Genomic DNA, 26267 nt, shown 5'->3' with positions numbered 1-26267 from the left:
GTGGGTTTATATTATGTGGCGTGTCTATTAATCTTGTTCCGGCTTCTATCCCAGATCCTGAACGTACGACAAACATATAAATCTGTATACAAAATTATTTTTAATAATTGTCCCAAGTTATAAAAGAATATTTGTGCCTTGTGCATTTAAACCAATTTTCTTAAATGTTTTCAAAAAAAGTCAGTTAATTGTATTTACCAGTGTAAACTGACGAATTTTTCAAAAAGACTAAGTGTAGGTACTACGTGAAATGGGTTAGAACTCCTGAGTATTAAATAAAGAGTTTTGCAAACTTTTGATACTTAGAATCTGTTGAACAATATTTCTTTCTGTTTTAGATCCGCCTGTGGATCCACTTACAATCCGTTGTATAATATTTTATTGTACTTTCAACTCGGTTTGTATAATTACTTTTAGACTTCCGTTGTGCATTAAACTGTGATTAATTGACTATGATGATATCAACTACGTCACGATACTCCCCACCGGGCCCACCGGTAATACGTGGAAATATCGGGGTGTGACAGCGAGTCTCGGTTACTTAGTAGGATTTTTTTTGCATTCAACCAAGGAATGTTTTATTATTATCAACATTATTATTACAAAGTTGTAGATGATCGCTACAAACTATCATGGTTTGTGTTTTGTTTGTAAAACAAGAATTACAATTTACGTAAATACGAAGTGTGTTTATTTTAGGAGTTCATCCCAACAATATATATAGCATTCTTTATAAACTATAACGTTTAAAGACTAAGGTGTTGTTTGTTTTTTCAAAGGTAAAACGTCTGCAGTCTGCGGACCACATCTGCAGACATCTGTAGCTGAAGAGGTGGACCAAACCTTTGCAATCTGTAAGAAGAAGAGTGTTTGTTTTTTAACTTCTAGAAGCTGCTGAAATAAACTGAAATATAAATAGACTGGTTTTATAATCAAACAAAAACTTTAACAATTTATCAAATGAATTAATAACTTCCGGCCAACCCAATTCTAGTAATGTCTTTTCTAGTTTTTGCAAGTATTATGTCATCAAAAATTAACATTAAACAAAAATTAACAACCACTAATTAACATAATTAACTGCCATTTTGATAAGAAACAAATAACCCCAAACTATCAACAGTCACTTTAAAAAAACAACAAAACTCAACAGGATGAAATCTAACAACCTGCGATTTTTAATTAGCCTTTGAAGTTGTTAAACCCGTAAAAATACAAGATTTTGGTTCATAGGCAATCAAACATGCCTCTTTCAGACTTTCAAGAATTATAATACTTATAAAATTCATATAATCATTACATTATCAAACAATGGAAAGAAATATTATGCCTTTAACAGGCAACAACCGCACAATTAGCATAAGAAAAGTGTTCCAGAAAGTGTAGCAGGAGCAGCGGCGACGTGACAAGGGATGAGTAGGGCAGTGACAGCAGAGGTTACGGCGGCGCGTGGAAGGAAGGAGGAGGGGAGCGACAGCTGTGTGGAGGGGAGAAGGGAGGAGCGGCGGCTGTGTGGAGGGGAGAAGGAGCTAGTTTTTTTTTGGTGCTTATGTTTGTGGTATTTGGGGAAAAAATGGAGAAGAGATTTGAAGACTCGAGTCCACATCTGTCCTAAGAAGAGGGCGCGCATACCTTTTTTAATGAAAGGTTTTCGAGAAAACAAACAGTCTTCAGACCCAAAGGAATGCGCATGGTCTGCGCGACGCAGACATAAGAGGCCGGGAAACTCTTCTTAGAAAAAAACAAACAGCCCGTAAGTTGGTTGTTTTGTGGTTTTGACTTTTTAAAGTTAGAAATTTATCAATGAGTTAACTGCCATTTTCGTCCTTGTGGTTTGGTCACTTTGGCCATTTCAGTCCATTTTTCAAAAATGCGCCATTTTCCTCCCCGACATTCTGGAAAGGTGCCATTTCAGTCCAAAAATCATAACCCAGTTAAGTCAGTTAGTAAATAAGGACTGATTGTGTAAATTTGTAACATAAAGGACTGATTGTGTAAATTTGTAACACCACCACCACTAGCCCTGCCACCACCACCACTCCGCTGCCACCACCACCACCACCGCCACCACAGCCACCACCGCCACCACAGCCACTGCCACCACCGCCACCACCGCGACTACGGGATCTTGTGCGATTATCTTTGGCTTGTGCGATCAAGAGTTCATCATCATCGTCAATCATCACGTTGATCATCATCAAGAGTCACCGTTCATCATCGTCATCATCTCCATCAACGATCACAACGATCACCAAGCACATCACCACCGTTGTGTTCGTAGTTCTCGATTTACGGATGAAGATGATTACCGGAGACGAGAAGTGTAACCATGGATGATGATGACTGAAAGAATTGAAATGGTGAAGATGGAGGTTTCAAAACGGAAGATGGAGGTGAACGGAGATGATGGTAAGATGACGGAGAAGTGAAGTTGCAAGTTTCGATGACGGATACATGAAGTTGCAGGTTCCGGAAACACTTCAGATTCAAAAACTCCTTCTCCCATTGATCCGAAACACTTCAGATTCAAAACTCCATATCTTCATCATCGTCATCAGCTACTTCCATTGATCCGAAACACTTTAGAAGTCGAGGAATAATATCGTCTTCAACCGCAAGAAAGCAAGACTGCAGGTGTTGTGCAGGAGCTAAAATATTAGGCCTGCTGTGGTTTAAAAATAGGGCCAGGAAAGTGAGTTTGGATGAGTCAAAGTGGAACAGTTTTGTTTCTGATTAGTTTGTTGTTGTGTTTGTTGTTTTGTGGGAAGCAGAGAATAAGTGATTTGGAGGAAACATGAATACTACTCTTTAATTAAGCATATATAGTCTTCCATAATCCATTTGATTTCAACTCATAAGCCATTAGTTTCTTTGGTACATACAGTCACTTTTCATTTAATTTTTCACTCATGGCCATTGAAGAATCATGTTCAGGGGATTTGAGAACAACATCTGTGTCACCACCTGCTCACTACATTCTCAACATTCAACAGTTTTCTTTGTTAACAAAACAACACGTAGAACGATATGAATCAAACAAATTTGAAGCCGCAGGCTACAAATGGTACGTTGTTTTTTTTTCTCGCCTATCTTCCTAAATAAGTTGCGTAGTGATGAGATTTGTAACTTGTAGGAAGATTCGAAACCGGTCACCGGAACCTGCAACTTCATCCGAATTCAGGCAAATCGACCACTTCCATCGTCTGCATCCTCCATTTCGTTTTGCACGTAAACGTTCCAGAAAATGTGGTGGCGGTGGTGGCTGTGGTGGCGGTGGTGGCTGTGGTGGCAGTGGCTGTGGTGGCGGTGGTGGCGGTGTTGGCGGTGGTGGTGGTGGCAGGGCTAGTGGTGGTGGTGTTACAAATTTACACAATCAGTCCTTTATGTTACAAATTTACCCAATCAGTCCTTATTTACGAACTGACTTAACTGGGTTATGATTTTCGGACTGAAATGGCACCTTTCTAGAACGTCGGGGAGGAAAATGGCGCATTTTTGAAAAATGGACTAAAATGGCCAAAGTGACCAAACCACAGGGACAAAAATGACAGTTACCTCTTTATCAATTATCTTGTTAGAAAAAATCTAACTTTTTCTTAAGTAAAAGGCTCATGTGTTTTTTTACTTGGAAGAAAAACTTAGATGTCACTAATTATATAGACTAATAATATATATAGACTGGGTAAGGTTATTGTAAAAAATGTTAGAAGTGTGAGAAAGGTGAGAAATATTATAGAGACGACATGTGTCCTAAATCTAAATTAATTCAAAAGGGTAAACAAGTAATTTTATCATTAATTCAATTAATTTAAAAGTTCCCATAACCGTCACCTTAATTATAGGAACTGGATTTTTTTTAATAAATCTCTATAAACACCATTCAGCAAGTATATAACAGCATTCAATAAATATATAACACCATTCAGTAAGTATATAACATCATTCAGTAAATATATAACACCATTTAGTAAGTATATAACACCATTCGAAAAGTATATAACACCATTCAACACGTATATAACACCATTCAGTAAGTATATAACACCACTAGGTTATATACCCGTGAGCTTCACGGGTTATGGGTTGTTTTATAAAAATTTATATTTACAAAAGAATTTTATATATATGATTTCTTATAATTGGATAACCTCTTCATACTAACATTTTATTGGATACTCATCTCTATTGGATAACCTTTTTCCCTGCGGATACTCATCTCTATTGCTTCATACATAGGCTTGAAAATCTCTCAGTTGGCTGGCTTTTCTCAAGACTTTGTTCATTCATCGACGACATTGTTCACCTTCTCTCTACTTGTATGCTCCTAACCCTGTTAAACAACACCATTTATCAAATTAGGGATGTTCATTATTGGAACCCAACTCAAAAAACCTGAAATTCCAACTGAAATGAGTTTATAAAACTCAGCAACGTATGAAGAAACCACATAGTTCTTCTCACACCATTCATGGGACGATGTGACCTGCCCCCAAAAGCTTGATATACCATCTGCCATGTAAATGTATATGTTCTCACCAAGTAATAGGTTGCAACTATAGCATCACTTTTGAAATCTTGCTTTTTTTAACTGATGTAGCTGCACCCAACAAAAGATAAGTTACTTTATGAAGATATAAATACCAATAATCAAAACCACATGAAATGAATCAACATTTGAAACACATATTAACATAATAATTACATTTTTAACATCTGAACCAATAACACTAATCTACAACCTAAATCACTAAAGCCACATCCAAATTGAGTAAAAACATTCTAAAACAGTGATCAAAAGCTTGCAATTCCAATAATAAATTCAGATTTCATCAAATTCGCTACGATTCAACCTAAAAACTCAAAACACAACGACAAAACCCTAACTGAGTAAACTAAACCTAATTACACCAAAACTATGATTTAAAAATTTGAAACTCGTATTAACATAATAATCATATTTTTAATATCTGAAGCAATAACACTAATCTACAAACTACTTCACAACCTAAATCACTAAAACCACATCCAAATTGAGTAAAATTCAATTAACTATAAAACAATTCCAATTTACCCATACTCTGATAATATAAGTTTACAAAGTAGATAAAAGTACCTCTTAAACAGTCGTCGGTCGAAGGTCCTTCACCGGTGATCAAATATGTTCTATCTTTCTCTGGAGATCAAATCTGTTCGATCTCTCTCTGAAACTGGTCAATACACTACATATTATGCGATTATCTATCCCTCTCTGAAACTGATCAATACACTACATATTGTTCGATTAAACAATCTGTATGCTAAAATAATGTGTACGCTAGATGAAATATTACACATAAACACTTCAAAATTTGAAATATATAATGATTAATACATACATTATATTCAAATTGAATAATATCAGTATATGACATAAAAACATTGAAAAAAACATCTACTGGCATCAAATCGAACAAAGCACCACTGATCGAAACGAAATGCGAATTCAGATTAACATGAATCAAAATGATGATTAATAATCGGATGATATGGATTCAATAAACCTAGGTTTTGAGGTGTGTGTGAGAATGAAACTCCATTAAAAGATTGGATTCGAACCCAACAGTGGTTGTTTAACCCAACAGTGGTTTCAAACCACAGTTTTAACCCAACAGTGGTTTCAACCACCGTTTTAACCCAACAGTGGTTTCAGACCACCGTTTTGACCCAACAGTGGTTGAAACCACTTTTTACTCCACAAAAAAACTGTTTTGAAGTACAGCTCCATCCGGAATTTCCAACTTCTCTCCAGAATTTGCAGCAACCAGCACTTTACCCTTCAGTAATGAAATTCAAAAATTAAAAGAGGAATAAAACAATCAAATTTTATAAAATGAGTTTAGATATTAAGTGAGTTGATACCTTGAGAACAACATTAGATCCAAACCACACATCACCAAAAACCTTCAAGCTATCAAGCTCAATAATGCTGGGGATGGACTTGAACCTCTTCAAGAATTCTCCAACCTAAGGGAAGGGACAATCAGATATGCATTTTCGACCGTGTATTTTAGAAATGAGTTGATTCAGGTTATGTTAAATGAGTAAAACCTTAAAATCATATGTGTCGGGTTTTCGTTTCACCTAGAATCTCTCAGGTCCTTAAGAGTGTTGTGAAATTACAAGTCCTTAATCACATAAGATGCTAGGAGTCCAAATCCCCTCACCTGAAACATCAAACATACCACCTCCTAAATCAAACACCAAACATTCAAATTTCAACCCACCATGATCAACAAAACTAATTATTTCACAAAAAAAAACTTACTTTTTTCAACAAAATCGTGTGGTAAGCTGCTACTAAAAGCCTCGATAATATCCACCAACACCTTCTCCCTCGTGGATACTCTTTAAAATCATAAAAATCACAATTAATTCAAGTTTCCATTTTCGAATTGTTTCAAATCAGTCATATTTAAACAAAATCAGGGATGAGCAAATGGTAGGCAAAAGAAATCAGTTCATGAATAAAAAAAAATAACTTACGAAAGCAATAACAACATCTCTAGCTTTACCCTTAGTCTCCTCAAAAACCTATATGAAAAATCATCAGCAATAAAAAACAAAACCAACACCTGTAAAGAACTGTCTGCTCAAGTAATTAAAGTAAATACTAACCAATTCACGAAAACAGGTTAGACCAACTTCATTTAGGGCAGGTAGGGACCTTCGATTAATAAAATAGCGATCGAGATAATGGAAAAACCGTGAAAGCCACCTAACCATTATTTTATGATTTGACCATCGTTTCACAAGCTCCCTCAACATGAACTCGTCATGCTTCTCTCTTAACAACGGCAGTACCTTAAAAATGATGTCAAATGTAGCCATGAAAAAAAATAACAAAAATATGTAAGCCATGAGTTGCATATAAAAGTCCTAATAAGACTTGGGCAGTATTTATAAAATTCTTTAATATGATATGATTAGCCAATATATCTACCGGTTTATCAAATATGAAGATACGTGCAGTGGCGGAGCTTGACCAAAAGTTTTGAGGGGGCGTAAAGTGATGAGACCCAAAAAAAAATTTCCTATCGTTATGTTTCGGGTCGGGTTGGCTATTCGATTCAAGTCGGGTCAAATAATAATAGTTCCAAATACTGAAACATTGGGGTGGGCGGGTGCACCCCCGGGCACCCACTATACTTCGCCAGTGGATACGTGTATAGCATCATGTATTCTTCAGATGTAAACTGTTCTAGATAAACAAAAGGCTTACTCTGGAACATGGTAACTAAAACATGAAAAAACAATAAAAAATCACAATACAAACCAGTAGGCTACAACAGTTGAGGATGAACCAAGTTGAACAACCCCGGTAAATTGAATCCTAGATTACCAATTACTACAAATCCTAACCGGCAAATTTCATATGTACTCGTCTTGTAGCAAGTTCTCAAAATTACAAGCCTAATAGAAATCCATATAGATTAAAATATTAAGTGTATGTACAATCAAATATATAAATATAAAAAGTAAATTAAAAATTAATGTTAGAATGATTTAATATTAAAAAAATAATCTCACAATAGCTAAGTTAATGATTTCTCCACATCTTATAGTTACTTGTTTGAGTATTCGGCACCCGTTGAAACATGATCAGTATCACCAACTTTATTAAATGCATGTCAGTTTCCAATATAGAATATAGAAAAATATCACATACCATTGCAGCCTCTAATCCGCCACCTAAAGCAACCCCGACAATAGCAGCAACAGAAGGTTTTCTTGCAGCTGAAGCCAACATAGCAAACACTTTTTAAAAGAGATTCTATTAATGAGTAGTTAACAATAAAAACCAACAAAAGGGTAAAATAAAAATCACAAAAATAAGATTAAGAAAACTCACCTTCCATGGTATCAGACAGAATATGAATTGATGCACAATGAAGTTTGATTCCAGTCCCGTTGCCATTGCTGCAAACAACAAATCAACATGAAAAAGTAATAAAGTTTGTAGCAAAACTAATGGGTTAACAAAAAAAACTTTAACATACTTATTTACAAGTGGGTCAGTTTGGGTTATGTTCTATCTTGATTTTGAATTTGGGTAAGAGTAAACCAATCAAACTGGTTGAATGGACCAAACAGCTCAAAAGTCGCATAAAGTCTAACTTTAATGCCTAAAACATCAAAAAAACTTTAAATTATTTCTTCAAATGCTAGATAAATAGTAAAATGCATATGCTGATGATTGCACAGAGCAGAATAACTCACAGGTTCCGTGGTATCTTAAAATCCTTCATAGTAAACTCAACCATAAGGCTAATTATGCCCAACAAAAGGTGTGATACTCCTGCATATACATAAAATCACCAAACATTAATGCAGAAACAACCTTCAATATGTTTTGTTCTAGCATGGAATGTAGGAGTAGGATTCTCACCTAACATAATCGAGGATATATTGTCTCAAACAAAAGTCACCTTGCTGCACATAAAAAATATGAAAATAAAAAATTAAGAGATATAATAAAAAGATGAAAATAAAAAAAATAAACAAATTTTGTAAAATTGATTTAAACTTAAATAAAATTAGGTGTTAGTACCCAAATGTGTTACATTGATAAACTTAAAAAAATGCAAGGTTATTTTAGTCATTAATTAACTAATTTTGGTGTTAGTACCCAAAGGTGTTACAAAATTGAAACCATAGAACCTAAATCTGTTAAAAAATAAAGTTAGTACCCAAAGAAGAAATTATGTGTAAACCACAGGACCCATTTGTGTAATTAACTCTCTTTCCTTAGTTGTACCAACCAAACACTCTCCTGAGTAGCCAATGCAGGCTGCAGCTGCACAATACTGTGCTTTAGTATTAGACGGAGACACAATTTAATTATCTCTTGCTACACCACCCTGCTTCAATAGTGTAAACACATAACCGGAAGCTCCAATATTCAGTATCACAATAGCCAAACAAATCCAAACTCGACTCCTTCTTAAACGTTATACCATAAGTAGGAGTCATTTTTACATACCTCATCACCGGCCAAAAGTGCATCCCGGTGAGGTTTCAACCAAGGGCGGACTTATTATCTTACAAGAGCGGGCGGGCACCCCCTTGAATTCTTTTTTTATTTTTATACGTACATGAACATCCCAAGCGCCCCCCATTAAAAATCACAAAAATTAAAAAAAATTAAAAAATTAAAAATAAAAAAAATTAAAAAATCAAAAAACTAAGCGTCTGGAAAGTTGGACAACGGGTCAAAAAACGTTCACTTTTAGGATGGGTCGGGCTCGGGCCCAGCCTATAAACACCTTGTTTTTTCTCTTTTCTTTAATTATAGGAATAAAACTAAGGTTTCAACTATAATTCAAAAACTATATTATTACAACGATAATCTTGTTTTTAAATGAAATGTTTTAATGCATTATGAAAACATTTTGGCTTCCACTTTAACCAATCATTAAATAAATCCCATTTAGCTCGATAGAGGCAAAGTGTGACCCAAAGTAATCCGTACAAGGGTCCAAGTAATCCGTACAAGGGTCAAAAACTGATTCGTACAAGGGTCAAATATGACATCTTTTATCTAATATCGAAACTTCTTGTCAAGCCTTGGTGGTTTTGGTTTATCAAATCAACATATGGTGATAGAGAATTTCATTTCATTTTATGGTAAAAAGAGTATCCTCGAGTGAATAATGGTCTTCAAAAAAGTTTGAAATAGACCACTATACCCACCAAAGCTAATAAATTTGACAAAAGGTGGTTGACAATTGACATCAACTGTCTGTAAAAGAAGTGGTTGATATACTCACATCTTGAGTATGACCATCCGAGTGTAAGATTTTCCCTATAAAAAACCAACCGATATCCTGTCATGAAGTTCTCTGCACATATGAAAAGGGAAGCATTCTACATTATTAAAAAAAATCATGAACTCAACAACAAATTTACCAATTTACTTAAGCGGGTTAAATCCACAAAATTAGCTGAAAGGGTTCGAATTGTTCAAACGAATTGAAACTCGTGCAAAGTTATTTTTAATGAACATAACCTCCTAAGATGTTTTTTTATTAGAGTTTTGAGATTCTTGTTGTAATAATATTGCTTTTGCAATAAACTTATTTCAAAAGTGGACAAAAAGGTGTTTGTAGGTCAACCCAATCTATCTGATAAATAGTTTACAACCTTCACTAAATACTGGATGTTTGAATTAGTTTGAAAAACAATGAGCAAGCAAAAGGAAGACTAAGAATGCTTACGTCCAATAAGTCCCATTATAGTAGGTGATGACTGTATAGCTAAACAAACTCCAACAATTCCTCCCTGCAATTCAACAAAAGGGCACAAAAAACATTATGATGTTCAAACAACAAACGCAAGTACTACTTCGTAAAACCATAAGTGGGACAAATTGGGACAAATTAGTACCGATACAGAAGTTCTCTACTCCAATTATGTAGGTAATGCTGCATATATAAACCCAAAGACCAGTAAAACAACCAACATTGCTAGAACCAAACATGATTCCTTACTACATATATTAATCAACTAAAAGCAATTTATAGCTAAAATGAAGAGAGACGAAACTTACGATTGCTAGAACCAAACATGATTCCTTCCTGTTACTTCACTACACGCTCAAACACCAAGCTCTTGATCTCAAACTCTACAGAAACACTACACACATACAATTTTACAAATTACAATGTATATTAAACACATAAAACAAATAATAACCTAATCGGGCACACCCCTAGTGTCACTATTACACAAAACAAAAAACTACAAAATAATAAAAATAAAAAAACACCTTCACTACAATATCAGACTTTGCTTCTGCAAGTGAATCCTTTAAATTCTGAGTTTGTGCAGGACCCTAAACACAAATCAATAACAATTACAGCTTCTAAATGAAATTATCATATGCATGCAACATAGTGATACATAAACTCAAAACAATAAAATATACAAACCTGAGAACCCCAACCAATGACACCAATCTGCTTAATACCTTTAAATGCATCCGGCAATAGATGAAATAAATCTCTTCCTCCTGTCACAATGTACTACACAAAGATCGTTTACGAAAGTCAATTATAAAATATTTTAGAAAAAAATAAATTAAAAAAAGATATTGTACCTCTCCGTGACCGGCAATGTTGACTTTCTCCTTTTTAAAAACAGAGGTTTCGAAATCAAGAGACACCGACGACTTGGTGTTCGTCGGAGATGCAACCATACGAGCTCCCATAGCGGAGACAGAGGTCATGTTGGATGGAAATACGCGAGCGTGGAATGATTTGAAGGAGGTTTTGGATGAGAGGAAGACTGTGGTGAAACCTAGGGTTTTGAGTGTCGGAGATGGTGAAGAGGAGGTGGTAGGTGCGACAGAGGAGAAGGTGGTTGCAGCGACGGTCGTCATAAGTAACAACTCAACTCTCAATCATCAAAACCCTAGATGAAGAACAAACTCAGATCCCACACCGGCTCTGTATCAAGTCGGAAGATGAAGATGAAGATGAGGATTTTGATTCCACTCTGATATTGTAGATCAACAACACATCTCTACATCTCTGATTCTTTTTTCCTTTTGAATCCACAGATCCAAATCCAGATCTTTGAGGGAGAGAGAGAACAAAAATGAAAAGGGCTCGTAGTTTGAAATTTGAAAAGGGTTCACGTGATGAGTTACAGAGAGCTGGTCAAAAGACTTTTTGTCTATAGCCTGTTCTCACCAGCTTTAAAAAAAAAAAAAAACTAATAACCGGAAAAAAGGAGGAGTAGACACGTGGATAAAATGAATGTGGGAGTGACAAGTAGGAAAGAGAGAAGGGAGGGGTGTTGTGGTGTTGACACATGGGATTTAGAAGCTTTGATTTATTATAATAGAGAGATTCAATAAAATATATAACACCATACAATAAAGTATATAACACTATTCAACACATATATAACACCATTCAATAAAGTATATAACACCATTCAGCACATATATAACACCATTCAATAATCATTACATCGCTGTATCGTCTTTTCCACTTCCGGCATCACCATTGCCGCTCGACATGGATTCCGTCACAAGCACACCTCCTAAAATTTCCAAAACTTCGGTCGCACATACCCTCCTCTCACCCCACTATCTCGGTTCCCTCTCTCTATTCTCTGGCCACCGGCGCCGCTTTTCTGACGGCTGCCGGCAACGGTTTCTCCAGCAAAGACAGGTGAATTATAGAGAGAAATCCTATGTGATTTGTGAAAGCTCTGAAAACCCAATGGATGGACATAGTGTTGTCACGTGTTACACTTTTCCACTACAATATTTTTATTGACACCTGCAACATTTTCTAACACTGACACACTTTTTCGTAACAGTGGAGAGAGAATATGTTGCATTTTTTTAGTTGTTCACAATATTTGTAACTCATTTGTAACACATTTTTATTGTGTTTTGATAACAGCTTTTTAGATTATATAAAGTGTATGGATATTAAAATTTATAATTTACAAAATTTTTATTTTGTAATGTGCGTAAAAAACATGGTATATTTTTTTACAGCGAGATTTTTATGTAACGACGCAATTATCACATTTTTTTTGCCAGATGAGAGAGGAGAGATGAGAGAAAAGTATAACACTTTACACTTTTCGTTTATATAGATATCAAAGATAAAATCGCAATCATAAATATATATGTCGAATAAAGCTAACAATCTACTTATTGTGTGGAAAGAATGGTGTAATTTTAACTTTTATAATATCATGTAATTAGGGCTGTAAACGAACCGAACGAACACGAACAAGGCCTTGTTCGTGTTCGTTCATCAAGGAAATAAATGTGTTCACGAACGGTTCATGAACACTTACCGAACGAGATTTTATGTTCGTGTTCGTTCATTAAGGAAATGAGCGTGTTCGCGAACGGTTCACGAACACAAACGAACATAAATAAATTTGGCGAACGCGACGAAGGATAAAGATAGATGGCCCAGAGAGTAGCACTCGAACTTGAATCCCTTATTGTGGAACGGAGGTCGATCGTATTCGCCGATGTAAATAATGAGAAATGAAAGAGAAATGATGCATAAAAAAGGTGAAAGCGGGTTTCCTAGTTTAATTGTTAAGGTAATAAAATAAATAAAAGTTTAATAATATATAAAGTACAAATAAAATATAAGAAAGTACAAAGATCTTCAATTAAAACACAAACATACGAACATAAACGAACGCAAATCAACGAATGTTCACGAACACCTTACCGAACGTTCACGAACACAATCGAACGAACGAGACCTCTGTTCATGTTCGTTCATTTAACTAATCGAACGAAATTTCTTGTTCATGTTCGTTCGTTTATTAAACGGACGAACATAAACAAACTTCCCGCCGAACAGTTCATGAACTGTTCGCTGAACGTTCGGTTCGTTTACAGCCCTACATGTAATACGATAATGTACCTGTGGTGCATCCTCTAGCATATAGTAGTATATTTTTCATAATAACATAAAAAAACGAATACATACAAGGACTATTTTTATACACTATTCAAAATAACAAAAGTTCATCGGGTATAGTTTTCATAATATAACATACAAAAACTGAATAAATACTAGGACCACTTTTATAATCTACTCAAAACAACAAATCAAAATAACAAAATTGCATCCCCTAGCATCTACTATAGTTTTCATAATAACATACAAAAATTGAATTAATAAGGTCATTTTTATAATCTATTAGACCATCCATAGTGGTGAACAAAAATAATGCTCCCACCATGGGGTATTATCCGACATGTGGCATCCTAGTCAGCGTTGGGCATTATAGCAAAAGTGGCGTAGTGGGGCAGTATTCCAATAACGCCCCTTCCAATTATTAAAAAAAAGGAAACAAATGGTGATTGGCTGGTCAAACACATGGTTGGTGGGTCAACCATTCCACAAAACAAAATGAGCGTTTAAAAAAAAAACGCCAACAACAAATTTGAACAAAAAAAACGCCGGGTGGAATAGGGTCCGGGGCGTTTTCCAACGTTTTTTTTGAATTAAAAAAAAAAAACGCCCCACTACGGGTGGCCTTATAGGGATGAGTGTCGTACCGGTATCGTACAAAAATGTTAGGTACGGTACAATATTGATATCAGTATGGGACCAATACCGTACCGGTATTTGAAGGTAAAAATCAGTATTTTATCCATAGTGTATCGAACCGGTACCGGGTACCGAATCGATTAAAAAAAAAAAACAAAAAACATAGATTGCAAAAGGAGTAAACACCACGCACACCGGCACCAAGTAGCGAGTACCAAAAAATACTCCAAAGCAAGCCTACAGTCCGAAGTGAGCCATGGCGGAGCTCCGCCACAACAGCTCGATTGGCGCCAGAGCAACACCGTCGCCTAGGAAGCGCGATGACGTCACTTCGCCGCTCTCCTCCGACAATCATCTCCCGCGAGACGTTGACGACGACGGTGGCCGAGATCGGCACCCTCGAGATCGGTTTCGTTCACTCTTCTCTAATCATTTTCAGTTATTAGACGATAGTGCTAGGGTTTATTCACAAAACTTCAAGATCTTGCTTTTCATCGTCACGGTTGTTGCATTTGCTGGATTGTTTACCGTTTATTCGGTCATAACTCATCTCGTGAGTAATCCGATCTCAGTTTCCAATAACATTGATGAAAGTAGCATATCTGATTGTTATTTGAATATTATTATAGCGTTTCGTGTGCTACAAGCAACTCCGATTGCACATTATGCTTTAGTTGAAATTGCAAGCCTGATTAGTTAGGTAAGGGTTTTAGGGATTTCATGACCTTCAATGCCAATGCAGTGACATAAAAGTATCAGATTTGGATGGAATTAGAGATTTAGGATGCCAATGATGTGCAGCATTGTGTACATATGTATAATTGTGTAAGTATATTGGCATAGGGTGAGGTTCTAGAGTGAACACAAGTGTATTTGCGAACTGAGTGAACAAATCCTGGCCATTGATCTACACAGGTGTATGGCCAGGATCTCATCATCAAATCGTAAAATACACTAGTGTATTTCAACATCAAATCCTGGCCATTGATCTACACACGTGTATGGCCAGGATTAGTTCACTCAGTTCGCAAGCTACACTAGTGTTCACTCTTGAACCTAATCCTATTGGCATATATGTATTAGGTTGGACATAGGTTAGCCTGTGGTGTTGCAAATTAAAATTTAGCTCACTTAGTACTGGATCTATCATCTGAGCATCACATTTTTAAAGTTTGAATCATTGTAATGAAGTAGTTTTTTTTTTAATTCATTGATTGGACAAATTCTTAGCATCTTCAATTTTTCTTGTCCCCATATGGGCGTGCATGTGATGAATGGGATTAATGGTTTTGATACTCTTTATAGTATGATATATATGTATGGTTTCTATAGTCAAACTAATGTTGTTTGAATCTATTTTATTCACTTGTAGAATGCGCCATATTTGTGTACAAAAGATGGCATTACGCTTCACTGCCCTCGTGTAAGTTATACTGGACTATATTGAGAATACTTTATAGTTTATATGTGAATTTGATCATCTATTAAGTTTAGAGTTGTGTTTGGTTTTTGTTTTCGTTAGGTCAAGGAGCCACCTTCTTTATGGGAAAATCCATTGTCTGCTGCCACTTCTTGGAAGCCATGTGCTGAAAGACGCAGTGGTTCAATTTCAGGTAAAATTCCGGACATATATGTAACTCTATATGGGCCTCTCTTTGTTAGACGTGTCCTTTATGGTTCTTGTTTTTGTGCAGATCTTCCCGAGGCAAATGAAACAAATGGGTATATTTTTATTCACGCGGAAGGCGGGCTGAATCAGCAAAGAATTGCTGTATGTACTATTCTTTAAAACACTCTAATAAAGGATATTGGGTGGATCTGTTACATTTGTCTGCAATGGCGAAGCTTGAAATTTCCGACCAGGGGGGGGGGGGGAGTCACCGGACCTAAAAAATATAAAACTGGGGGGTCGAAAACATATACCCAAAAATTTCTATACAAAAACTACATACTCTCCACTATTGACCGAAAAGTTCGGGGGGTCGGCCGCCCCCTCCCGCCCCTTAAAAGCTTTACCCATGTTTGTCTGTACTATTGTGAACCTATTGTAATCCAATGTCTCTTCACAAATCTTCTGCTTCAAATACTAACTTTTTAATGGTGTCTGTGCATGTAGATATGCAATGCAGTTGCTGTGGCCAAAATCATGAATGCCACTCTTATTCTGCCCGTCTTAAAGCAAGACCAGATATGGAAGGACCAAACGTGAGTTATCTTTACACTTTACCAGAAAATCTCATATTTCGTGTGTGTAAAGTTTGACAATCGAAGATCATCAATGTAACACACATTATATTCGAAGTAAGGTTGTGTATTTCAAGGATGTAGTTATCGCAAAAAATACCATTTCTGAAGTGACTCGTATGTTTATGTTCGCACACTTGAAATATTTAGCCTGTTCTTAATCTCTATAATTGTTCATGAGGTTAACATGTATGCATGTTCTTTTTACAGAAAATTTGAGGATATATTTGATGTGGACCATTTCATTGACTACTTGAAGGATGATGTGCGAATTGTGCGTGATATTCCATCATGGTTTACTGACAAGTCAGAGCTGTTCACGAGCATAAGGTTTTATGCTCGTTCTCTTTTTTACACATATTGGAATGTATATATTGATTATGCTCAATTTGACAGGTCAAACTGGTTAAATATTGAATTAACATATTGGAATGTATATATTGAATTAATCTCAAATTGGAAAGGATTGAACGTCAGCCAATCTTAGATCATTTAGTTTAAAAGATTAGTTATTTTTGAAATAATATAGTTTCTTTAATCATATTTGACCCTTATTATTTATCTGGAGTCTCACTGACTAATTTTGTAACTATGCATGATAGACGTACGGTGAAAAATATCCCGAAATACGCACCCGCACAATTCTACATAAACAATGTCTTGCCTCGGATCAAAGAGAAGAGGATAATGGCATTAAAGCCTTTTGTAGACCGACTTGGGTATTTAATATGTTGTGGCTCTTTATTATCTAATTAATTGAAATTTGTTTCATTCTAATTTCTAAGATTGTATCCGTTTGTTTTTTGTCCAGCTATGATAATGTCCCTCAAGAAATCAACAGGTTAAGGTGCAGGGTTAATTATCATGCTCTCAAATTTCTTCCCGAGATTGATGAAATGGCTGATCAGCTTGTTGCAAGGATGAGAAACCGAACCGGCAGTCCAAATCCTTTTATGTAGGTCATTCTATTGCGAGTTTGCAAAGTGTTGTGTTTGGATAAACAGATACTGCTTCTGGTCATCTTATATTTTAAGGGTAATATAGTCAGTGATACAATATCTTTCTCCACAGGGCTCTTCATCTTAGATTTGAGAAAGGGATGGTGGGACTTTCGTTTTGCGACTTTGTGGGGACCCGGGCAGAGAAAGCTTTGATGGGATTATACAGATTAAAAGAATGGCCTAGGCGTTTTAAGGTTAGATGTTATTCTAATTTTACGGGACTAGAATACTTGTTTATATTAGAAGTTTTATTGAAGGAGGCTGGATTAACAAAAGGTTATTATTCTTTGTAATGCAGGATGGGTCGCATTTATGGCCACTTGCTTTACAGAAAAGGAAAGAAGGAAGATGCCCGCTTGAGCCTGGAGAAGTGGCGGTGATGCTGCGGGCAATGGGGTATCCGAAAGAAACTCAAATATATGTTGCTTCTGGGCAGGTCTATAGTGGCCAGAACCGAATGGCACCACTTAGGAACATGTTCCCTAATCTGGTAACAACCTCTTATCAATCTTACAATAATGGGGTATAAAAAGGGGCGGATAATTCGGATTGGGTAACGGGTCAAAACAATTGCGTTTCTAGTATGGGTTGGGTGAATCGGGTTGCGTTGATATACTAACCTCATGTTGTCCATTATATGTGACTAAAAATTATTAGTGTGTTAGTTATGATTATGAAACGGCAAACTGCATGAATAAGTTAGTTACCGATATATGGGACATGCATTCTTTAATGCCATTAGGGTACCGATTAACTTGGTAAAGTTGGAAGCTTTAATGATACGGGTAAACGGGACAAAAATGGGACAATGTAGTACATTACAATACTATCGATTTTTGAAAGTGTATTATTGTTTTAGTTAGCATAATCCTGATTTACCTTTACTGCATTTAAGATGCAAATTAACTTGGAAAAGTTGAAAGATTTCGTGGGGAAGTTAATTAACGGTAAAATAAAAAAAAAATAGTATATTATAACTACCTGTTTTTATAAGTGGACAGTTATTTTGAGACAATTTTAAATAGAAATATGGACAATAATTTGGGGATGTAGAAAGTTTGTTGCATCAAATGATATAAGAAGAGTGAATTGCATGTTTTGTTCTTTATCTTTATACCTAATTTCAAGCGATGTCCTTTATCTTTAAAATTGATGAGATTTGTACTTAATGTTTTTAAATCTTGCACGTTACGTCCTTTGAGCCTAACCCAGTTAATTTTTTCTGTTAAATGAGAATAGGTAGACCCCATATGAGGTTATAAATGTCTTTTCCCATCCTAATACATAAATATCTTAAAAAAACAAATAAAACCAACCCGCTCATCCACCACACCCACCTACTCTTTCTCTGTCTAAACACACACTCTCTCTAGTCATCACCCACCGTCATCACCTGCACCACCCACAACCATAACCCTTCACCCACCTCCATGTTCAGATCTGGAATCAACATTTAGGGCTTGACCAGTGAGACGGGCGCCGGCGTCTAGACGCAGAGGAGTGAGCGGATCAAAACGTGCAGTGAGAACTTAGCTTCGGTGACGGTGTCGGAGATTGTTTTAGTGTTGAATGGTGGAAGTGCAGGTGCAGGTTCTGCCATTTTTTGTTGAAGTGAGGGGGATAACTGTTACTTGTGTCTAAACCCTCATGTGTTGGTTGTGTGAGTTTGGGTGAAATGCATATAGATACATCTCATTGATATTTTGTTGTTATACATTGACCCCTCGAATTATTGTATAAAAGTTATTGAATAGGTTAAATAATGAAAATATTTGAATAGTTAATATTAAATATTTTCTGTTGAAGTAGTATATTGACCAGATAGTGGTGGTGATACGACAAGAGTGGCGACGTGGCTGGTGGTGGTGGTAGGTTTCCAGTGGTAGCAACTAGGATAGAGAAGGGAAATTTGGGGGAAAATGGAAAGGGCAGTTGAAAAGACAAATCTACCCTCATGTGACTGACATGCACATATGTCACATGAGGATCTTATTTAACAGAAAAAATTAACTGGGTTAGGCTCAAAGGACGTAACGTGCAAGATTTGAAAACATTAAGTACAAATCTTATCAATTTTAAAGATAAAGGACATCGTTTGAAATGAGGTATAAAGATAAAGGAGAAAACATGCAATTCACTCATATAAGAATTGATAAGAACTTTATATTGATTGCGCATATTGGTCAACAGTGTATTGCATCTTCTTGCAGTTTACTCATATAAAAAATAGACTTTAATTGGACACCCCATTGAACATGTTCTTCTTTTAGTTAAAATTATAGATTTGACCGTTTTGAGGTAAAAGCAAAACCCGGATTGACCCTAACTACTTTTATTTCACTATACGTCTGATTCTGATGCTGGTGTGTAACAGGTAACAAAAGAAGAGTTAACAACAAAAGACGAATTGGACAGCTTCAGAAAACATGTCACAAGCTTGGCCGCCTTAGATTTTCTGGTATGCTTAAAATCAGACGTATTTGTAATGACCCATGGAGGAAACTTTGCAAAACTAATTATCGGTGCAAGGCGGTATATGGGCCACCGCCAAAAATCCATAAAGCCCGATAAAGGCCTGCTTTCGAAATCCTTAGGAGACCCCTATATGGGCTGGGCCACCTTTGTTGAAGATGTTGTCCTAACCCACCAAACCCGCACTGGACTTCCGGAAGCTACATTTCCCAATTATGATATATGGGAGAACCCTTTAACACCTTGCATGTGCAAAGCTTGATTATATTGTTGATTTTTCTTCTAAAGGTATGATCTTGATCTTTATTTTGTTTTTAACTACAATCTGTGAAGCAAATAGATCCTATCCGTACACGTATAAAGATAAGAATGGTGGATTAGCAATGTTGGTGTAAATTAAAATAGTGAAAAGGAGATTAGCTCTTGAACCCTTCTTTAATTTGGGGGATTAACTTTTTGAATCTTGTGAGAATGTCGTAACGCTGTGTAATTTGCAAGAACTAGTAATTTTGTCGAAACCCGCACGTTCATGTGAATTATTTGTGTAGCTGATAAACAACGGTCATCGTGTGTTGTATCGTGGCTTTGTTTTTGGGGCAAACCGATAGCTGTGGATTGTTTTTGTTTAGATTTGAATTTGGTATTTTGTACGTGAAAAGGTTTATTTCATTGTAATAAATTTTGTTCGGTAGTTGTTGTTAGAGATGCACAAACCGGTTAATTTCTCTAACCGGTTCGGTTAACCAGTTTAGGCGGTTATTTTCTCATTTTTGCTTTAACTGGTTATTATTTTAATTGGTTCGGTTAATAACCGGTTATTTTCAACTTTTTTTTTTTTTCATTTTTTCTGTTTTTTTTGCCGGTTAACTGGTACATCGGTTAAAACCCGGTTATTTGAAAAAAATCTCTAACCAGTTACAAACCCACAGTTAAAAATAACCACTAACTGGTTACTCCTTGATCGGTTATTTAACCGGTTATTTTGTGCGCCTCTGGTTGTTGTGTTATAAATACAAAGACGGGAGTGGTATCTAGTGTCGGATGATCATTGTCTTTTCCTCTTTATGGTGAAGAAACTAACTGTCTTGATCAGGAATTAGGGATCTTGAAAAGATTCATAATTGTTTGCTACAAGTGCAAGTCTTGTTTTCTTTAACTGTACCACACGCTTTAATGACTAATAGGGTGCTAGAAATTGTACCTACGGTCTAAACTCTAAACAAATCAATATATTTTCTAGAAGTTGTTGGAATTGTGTGAAAATAATTTGGCTTGCACGTTTGTGATTGTGGTGTTTACACTCAATCGTTACGTGTTTTCAAAAGCTTCATATGTGTTACGCTCTAGAAGTCATAAACTGATAACCGACCAAATATCATTTTCTCTGTCAGAGAAATATAGGTTACATTATTTTTGTGCAATCGTCATTCACATAAATTGTTAAATAACGACAAACTAAAAGTACATTGATGTTTAATTTGCCATTTAATCATGGTAAACGGAGAAATAAATGGTTGAAATAGTTTTGTAATCTTAAAATTTATCTTCTAAATGAAGAGATCCGTTTTATAATGTTAACACGGCCTTGACCTTACGGTATTTAGCCATCTAGATATTTTTGTATGATTGTGTCGGTGTTATTTCTGGGACCTAATTGTATTTTAGTTTCTGACTGGTTGTTATATTAACCTACATTATTTGATAATCAAAAGGTTTTAGTTGAAGTCTCTTCCGAGATATAAACTTGTTAAAGTGCATGCCTTAGTGGTTGTTTGTTTACCTCTTAATGAAGCTCTCAATGATTCAGACCTCTTACTGGTTCAGCACTTAATGGTTCAGATGTCTGAATGGTTAAGATTTATACAAAGTATGAATGGTTAAGACCTCTAATCTGAATTGGTCAGACATTTGCCTCTGAACGGTTAAGCATTATACAGACACTTAATGGTTCAGACTTCTTACTGGTTCAGCACTTAACCATTCAGATGTTGCCAAACAGCCAGTGTCTTACTATCAATGGCGGAGCTTAGTGCAAAGTGGGGGGTGCACCCGTCCCCCCGAATGTTTGGGTTAGAAGTGTAAAATTTCATATTTTTCGTCCGAAAATTTTAAAATTATATAGGATTGTCCCTCCAATTATTTTGCCTAAATATTTATACGATATATAAATTAGGTCCCTTGACTTTCGGTCCCTTAATTTGGATTTATTAAAGTTAAAAAGAGAAAAACTCTAATTTACCATGTTAAATCCAATTTCCCTATAATTTTTATTTAATTCCGCTAGTACTAATATTCTAATAGTTCTCTATTGATACTTGTTCACAAAGATTAAAATCCGTTTTTCAAAAGTCTAAATTTTAACCTTTGATCCGGTACCGTATACTTGTTTAAACCGGTATAGCCTAACTTAACGACGGTATAATTTCTTTGTTGTTTTCTCAGTTTACCGGTATGATTCGTGCCGACTAAACTTCTAGCATCCGGTTAAACTGTTAGATATTTTAGTGTAATCGGGGATTGACTTGGTGATCAAAGCGAATAATAATACACATCAAGCAAGTTAGGAGGTGCGGGAGTGCACGCTTGTTTGAGTTATTATTATTCGAAGTGTACGGGCGGAGCCCGTACTCTACGGGGGTTCCAAGGGGGCAGCGCCCCTGGGAGCAGGGTCCAAGGGGCGGCAACCCTTGGCGGGGTCCAAGGGGCAGAGCCCCTGGCTGGGGTCGAGCTGCATTTTGCCACATTTTCGAAAATGTTTGAAAATGGCAGTTAAATGACAGTTTTGTCCAAAAATTGGATTAACTGCCATTGGGCAGTTACACCCCAAAACCCAATTCGTATTCAGTTTTGATCATATTTTCTGGTTCATCAATTCACACAAACAACATACACTAGTTCAATTTCTCGAAATCAGAGTTGTATCCGATTGAATTATTCGGGTGAACCACCGAAATAATTTGATCTGAGAGTGATTACACGCCTCTCTGATCGTCCGGTTTCTGAAAATTCCCCAACATAAACCGGTTTTTAAAACCTTGCTTGTTCCATAAAGATCCTCTTGTTATATAACGCAAAGTCCCACTCCCAAGTCCCAACATCCCAGGATCTCTCTCTCTCCCCTACCTATAACTAACTTTCCGACCGTTATTCTCTTCTTACAACTGCCATTAACCACTAACCACCATCTTAAATGAAAACCACCTCAGCCTCCTACCACATCATACCACCAACACCACCACCAAACTCTTCAAGCTCTAACTCTAACCGTATCCAATACAAACCAAAACCATCACTCCACACCCCTCATCCCAAACACCTAACACCACCACATCTCTCAACAACACTAACCGTAGCCGAAAAACTAAACATCCTCGTATCCGAATTCAAATCCTTACCCAAGCCAATCGACCGGGTGAAACGCTTAATACACTACGCAAGTCTCCTACCAGAGCTGGAACAATCATGTAAGGTGGAACCAAACAGAGTGACCGGGTGTACGGCTCAAGTGTGGCTAGAAGTGGTGATGGAGGATGATGGAACAATGAGATTTAGAGTGGACAGCGATTCGGAGATCACGAAAGGGTTCTGCTACTGTTTGGTTTGGTTACTGGATGGTGCAGCTGCTGATGATGTTGTTGAAGTCAGGGTTGATGATTTGAGTGAGATGAATGTTGGAGTGTTGCCGGTTAGGGTTAGTTCTAGGGTTATTACATGGCATAATGTGTTGCTTAGCATGCAGACAAGAACTAGAGATTTGGTTATGGAATCATCAACCTCTTAGTTTGTTACAATAGTTGAAAAAAGTTTAAGTAATTTTAGTTAAACTTTATCAGAAAGATATAATTTATTTAATTTAAAAAGAAATTAAGTAGTTTTTTAGTTAAGCTTTATCAGAAAGATATAATATAATTTAATGGTTAAAAAATCTTGGTTGATATTTAGAAAAAAAAACCACCATTCAAGGTGTTTGATTTCGTTCATAGAGGATTTCAAGGTTACAATAAAAGGGTTTGATGGTTGTGAATGTAGGTTGTAAAATAGATGAAGGTGTTGGTAGAAAATGATATGGATGGTGGTTGGATTAATGTAGTGGTGATCAACATAACATAACATAAATATAATATCAATAAAAAATAAAAGCATAAAAGTTTTTTTTAACTAACGTTTTTTATACATTATCATCATCATCATCATCATTATACTCAGTATATCCCACCAATAGCAAAGCTAAGGTAGGGTCTGAGGAGGGTAAGATGTAGACAACCTTACCTCTACCCCATAGGAATAGAGAGACTGCTTCCAATGAGACCCCCGGCTCGATAACGTTTTTTATACCTAAATATCATATAACTTTACACTTGCGATAGTTTGAATTTTCATCACTTTTGTGAGAAGCAAACACCGTACTACTAAACACTAGATTATAAGTTAATTTTACGCTAAAGTACCCCATAGTTTGCCAATCAATAAGCTACTCCATGTCTTTACTTGTTAAGTTGTTATAAAGTAACATCGTAGATGATCATCAAAGAGGTAAACATAAATTTTTTTAGATAATAAGACACCTTATGTAAAGTTCATTAATTTTTATTTAAATACTCTAATAAAATAAATTCAAAAAATATAAAAATAAGTGATATTTGACACAGATCTGCATTTAGTATTTTTCACTCAAAGAATAGGGAGGCAAATACAAAACCATTTGTATAGATTTGTAGACGGAACACATTAGACTCTATACTTTGTTTTTGTAAGTAGACGGAACACGTTTAGACAATTTTTTTTTTTGAGTGAATTGCAAGTTTTGTCCTTTATCTTTAGGCCATTTTGCAAGTTTTGTCCTTAATGTTTAAATTTGACGAGTTTTGTCCTTTATGTTTGAAAATCAAGCACGTTTTACCCTTTGGGGCAAAACGTGCTTGATTTTTAAGGACAAAACGTGCTTGATTTTTTAAAGATAAAGGACAAAACGTGCTTCCTAGATCAAAGTCCAAAGGATAAAACGAAAGTGTTAAATGTTTTTTAAACAGATTGGGTTGGGTCTACAAAGCCCATTTGAAATATGCAAAAGAGAAATGAGCTAGTATAAAAAAAAAAAAGTAAAGCCAAAAACATATAAACGACTCTGCTGGGGATCGAACCCAGAATCTCTGGTTTCGTAGACCAGCGCCTTATCCATTGGGCCACAGAGTCATTCGGGTTTAAGATGTTCGATTCGACAATAAAACGATATAAAACACGTGACAGTTGACAAAATAACAAAAAGCGACTCTGCTGGGGATCGAACCCAGAATCTCTGGTTTCGTAGACCAAAGCCTTATCCATTGAGCCACAGAGTCATTTGCATTTTAGCCATTAGATTGAATAATCATAATCAATATAAAGCATGTAACAAAGCAAAAAAAAAATCGACTCTGCTGGGGATCGAACCCAGAATCTCTGGTTTCGTAGACCAGCGCCTTATCTATTGGGCCACAAAGTCATTGATGTTAGACTAGTTTTATTTACTCACCCTAAAAATTTACGGGCTAGCTATAATAAGGGGCATATTAACAAAAGATCTAGCATTAATCTAATCTAAATATTAATAAAAGACTACAAAATGACACGTGATAATTTCTTTCTTCAACTTTACAATTATATTTTTATTTTTATTTAAAAAAAAAATTATCCTTATCCTTATACTTATTATTATTATTATTATTATTATTATTATTATTATTATTATTATTATTATTATTATCTATAAATCTCTCAATTTCAATTTTAGTACTATATATAAAAAACTAGGTTAGAACCCCGTGTATTACACAGGATGAATAAATCTAATTTTATATATTAAATAACAAAAAAAATTATATTACTGAGAACCCCGTGTATTGTACGGGTTGAATAAAGATAATTTTATATATTAAATAATGAAGAAAGTTACATTTTTTAAGAACCTCATGTAACACCTCGAATTTTTGTGTCCAATGATGTGTTAACACGTGTCATTTGATTACACGTGGCATTGATATTAAATAAAGGACTAATATTGACAAACCTTGAATGTATGTAAATTCGAGGGTTATAAATGTCAAACAAGGGTAAATATACGGTATAGTAACCCTAAGTAGTGCTTATACCTTCAAACGAATGAATCATGGATCGTACGGAAGCGAAACGTGGAAGAAAGTGAGAGATTACAAGCTACAGGGGTTAACTGTGTCAACATGTTTAATTATACCTTTGAGTGACCCTTTAACGCTCCCGAGGCTTTGTAACAGTATTATACGCTCACTAGAATATACTGTATAAATTCCGCGAAGTTCCGCTTTAAAACGAGAAAGTTATGATCGAATTCGTATGAGGAGGGTTAAAAGCGTCAATAATGAAAGTTAAGGCTTTCAGAATAATTAAATAAACTAACCAGGGACTTAACTAAGCGAGTAAGTAACACAAGGCCCTTAGCAGTAAATAATCAAGG

The 26267-nt window shown here is 35.7% G+C and overlaps 2 protein-coding genes, 1 long non-coding RNA gene and 4 other non-coding genes across 12 annotated transcripts; 2 read left to right on the top strand and 5 right to left on the bottom strand.

The window, feature by feature from the left end:
- Positions 1-4005: 4005 nt before the first annotated feature.
- On the bottom strand, positions 4006-6337 carry LOC118489108. Of its 3 annotated transcripts, XR_004886241.1 has the most exons (6): positions 6305-6337; positions 6088-6203; positions 5899-6003; positions 5114-5813; positions 4537-4597; positions 4006-4330 (listed from the first exon to the last, which is right to left on the bottom strand). It is a non-coding gene; the product is annotated as an uncharacterized LOC118489108 (long non-coding RNA). The 3 variants fall into 3 exon arrangements; XR_004886240.1 differs by having other exon boundaries at positions 4006-4597; XR_004886242.1 differs by having other exon boundaries at positions 4006-4597; positions 6088-6227; positions 6305-6331.
- A 1365-nt stretch (positions 6338-7702) lies between these two features.
- Positions 7703-11686, bottom strand: LOC110922404. Of its 4 annotated transcripts, none has more exons than XR_004886237.1 (13): positions 11135-11686; positions 10968-11060; positions 10805-10870; positions 10586-10671; positions 10423-10460; positions 10254-10317; positions 9807-9878; positions 8727-8843; positions 8426-8469; positions 8257-8335; positions 8037-8162; positions 7889-7956; positions 7703-7773 (listed from the first exon to the last, which is right to left on the bottom strand). It is a non-coding gene; the product is annotated as an uncharacterized LOC110922404 (transcript). The 4 variants fall into 4 exon arrangements; XR_004886236.1 differs by having other exon boundaries at positions 8727-8833; XR_004886238.1 differs by having other exon boundaries at positions 8727-8827.
- Positions 11687-14264: 2578 nt separating this feature from the next.
- On the top strand, positions 14265-20334 carry LOC110920633 (protein PECTIC ARABINOGALACTAN SYNTHESIS-RELATED). The gene is made up of 11 exons (XM_022164810.2): positions 14265-14634; positions 15454-15504; positions 15604-15694; positions 15776-15852; positions 16198-16286; positions 16536-16655; positions 16928-17044; positions 17137-17280; positions 17397-17520; positions 17625-17816; positions 19701-20334. Exons 1-11 carry the CDS (start codon positions 14338-14340, stop codon positions 20058-20060), a joined length of 1662 nt encoding a protein of 553 aa, XP_022020502.1. The 5' UTR covers positions 14265-14337; the 3' UTR covers positions 20061-20334.
- Positions 20335-22870: 2536 nt separating this feature from the next.
- Positions 22871-23596, top strand: LOC110921311 (sufE-like protein 2, chloroplastic). Its single transcript, XM_022165606.2, has one exon. It carries the CDS (start codon positions 22989-22991, stop codon positions 23577-23579), a length of 591 nt encoding a protein of 196 aa, XP_022021298.1. The 5' UTR covers positions 22871-22988; the 3' UTR covers positions 23580-23596.
- A 1322-nt stretch (positions 23597-24918) lies between these two features.
- On the bottom strand, positions 24919-24991 carry TRNAR-ACG. The gene has a single exon. It is a non-coding gene; the product is annotated as a tRNA-Arg (tRNA).
- A 73-nt stretch (positions 24992-25064) lies between these two features.
- TRNAR-ACG lies at positions 25065-25137 on the bottom strand. The gene has a single exon. It is a non-coding gene; the product is annotated as a tRNA-Arg (tRNA).
- A 70-nt stretch (positions 25138-25207) lies between these two features.
- Positions 25208-25280, bottom strand: TRNAR-ACG. The gene has a single exon. It is a non-coding gene; the product is annotated as a tRNA-Arg (tRNA).
- Between the last annotated feature and the right edge of the window lie 987 nt (positions 25281-26267).

Source organism: Helianthus annuus, chromosome 17, assembly GCF_002127325.2.
Source record: "Helianthus annuus cultivar XRQ/B chromosome 17, HanXRQr2.0-SUNRISE, whole genome shotgun sequence".
In the NCBI taxonomy this organism is placed as follows: Eukaryota; Viridiplantae; Streptophyta; class Magnoliopsida; order Asterales; family Asteraceae; genus Helianthus; species Helianthus annuus.
Note: the sequence above shows the minus strand (reverse complement) of the source record. Positions and strands in the feature narration are given on the sequence as shown.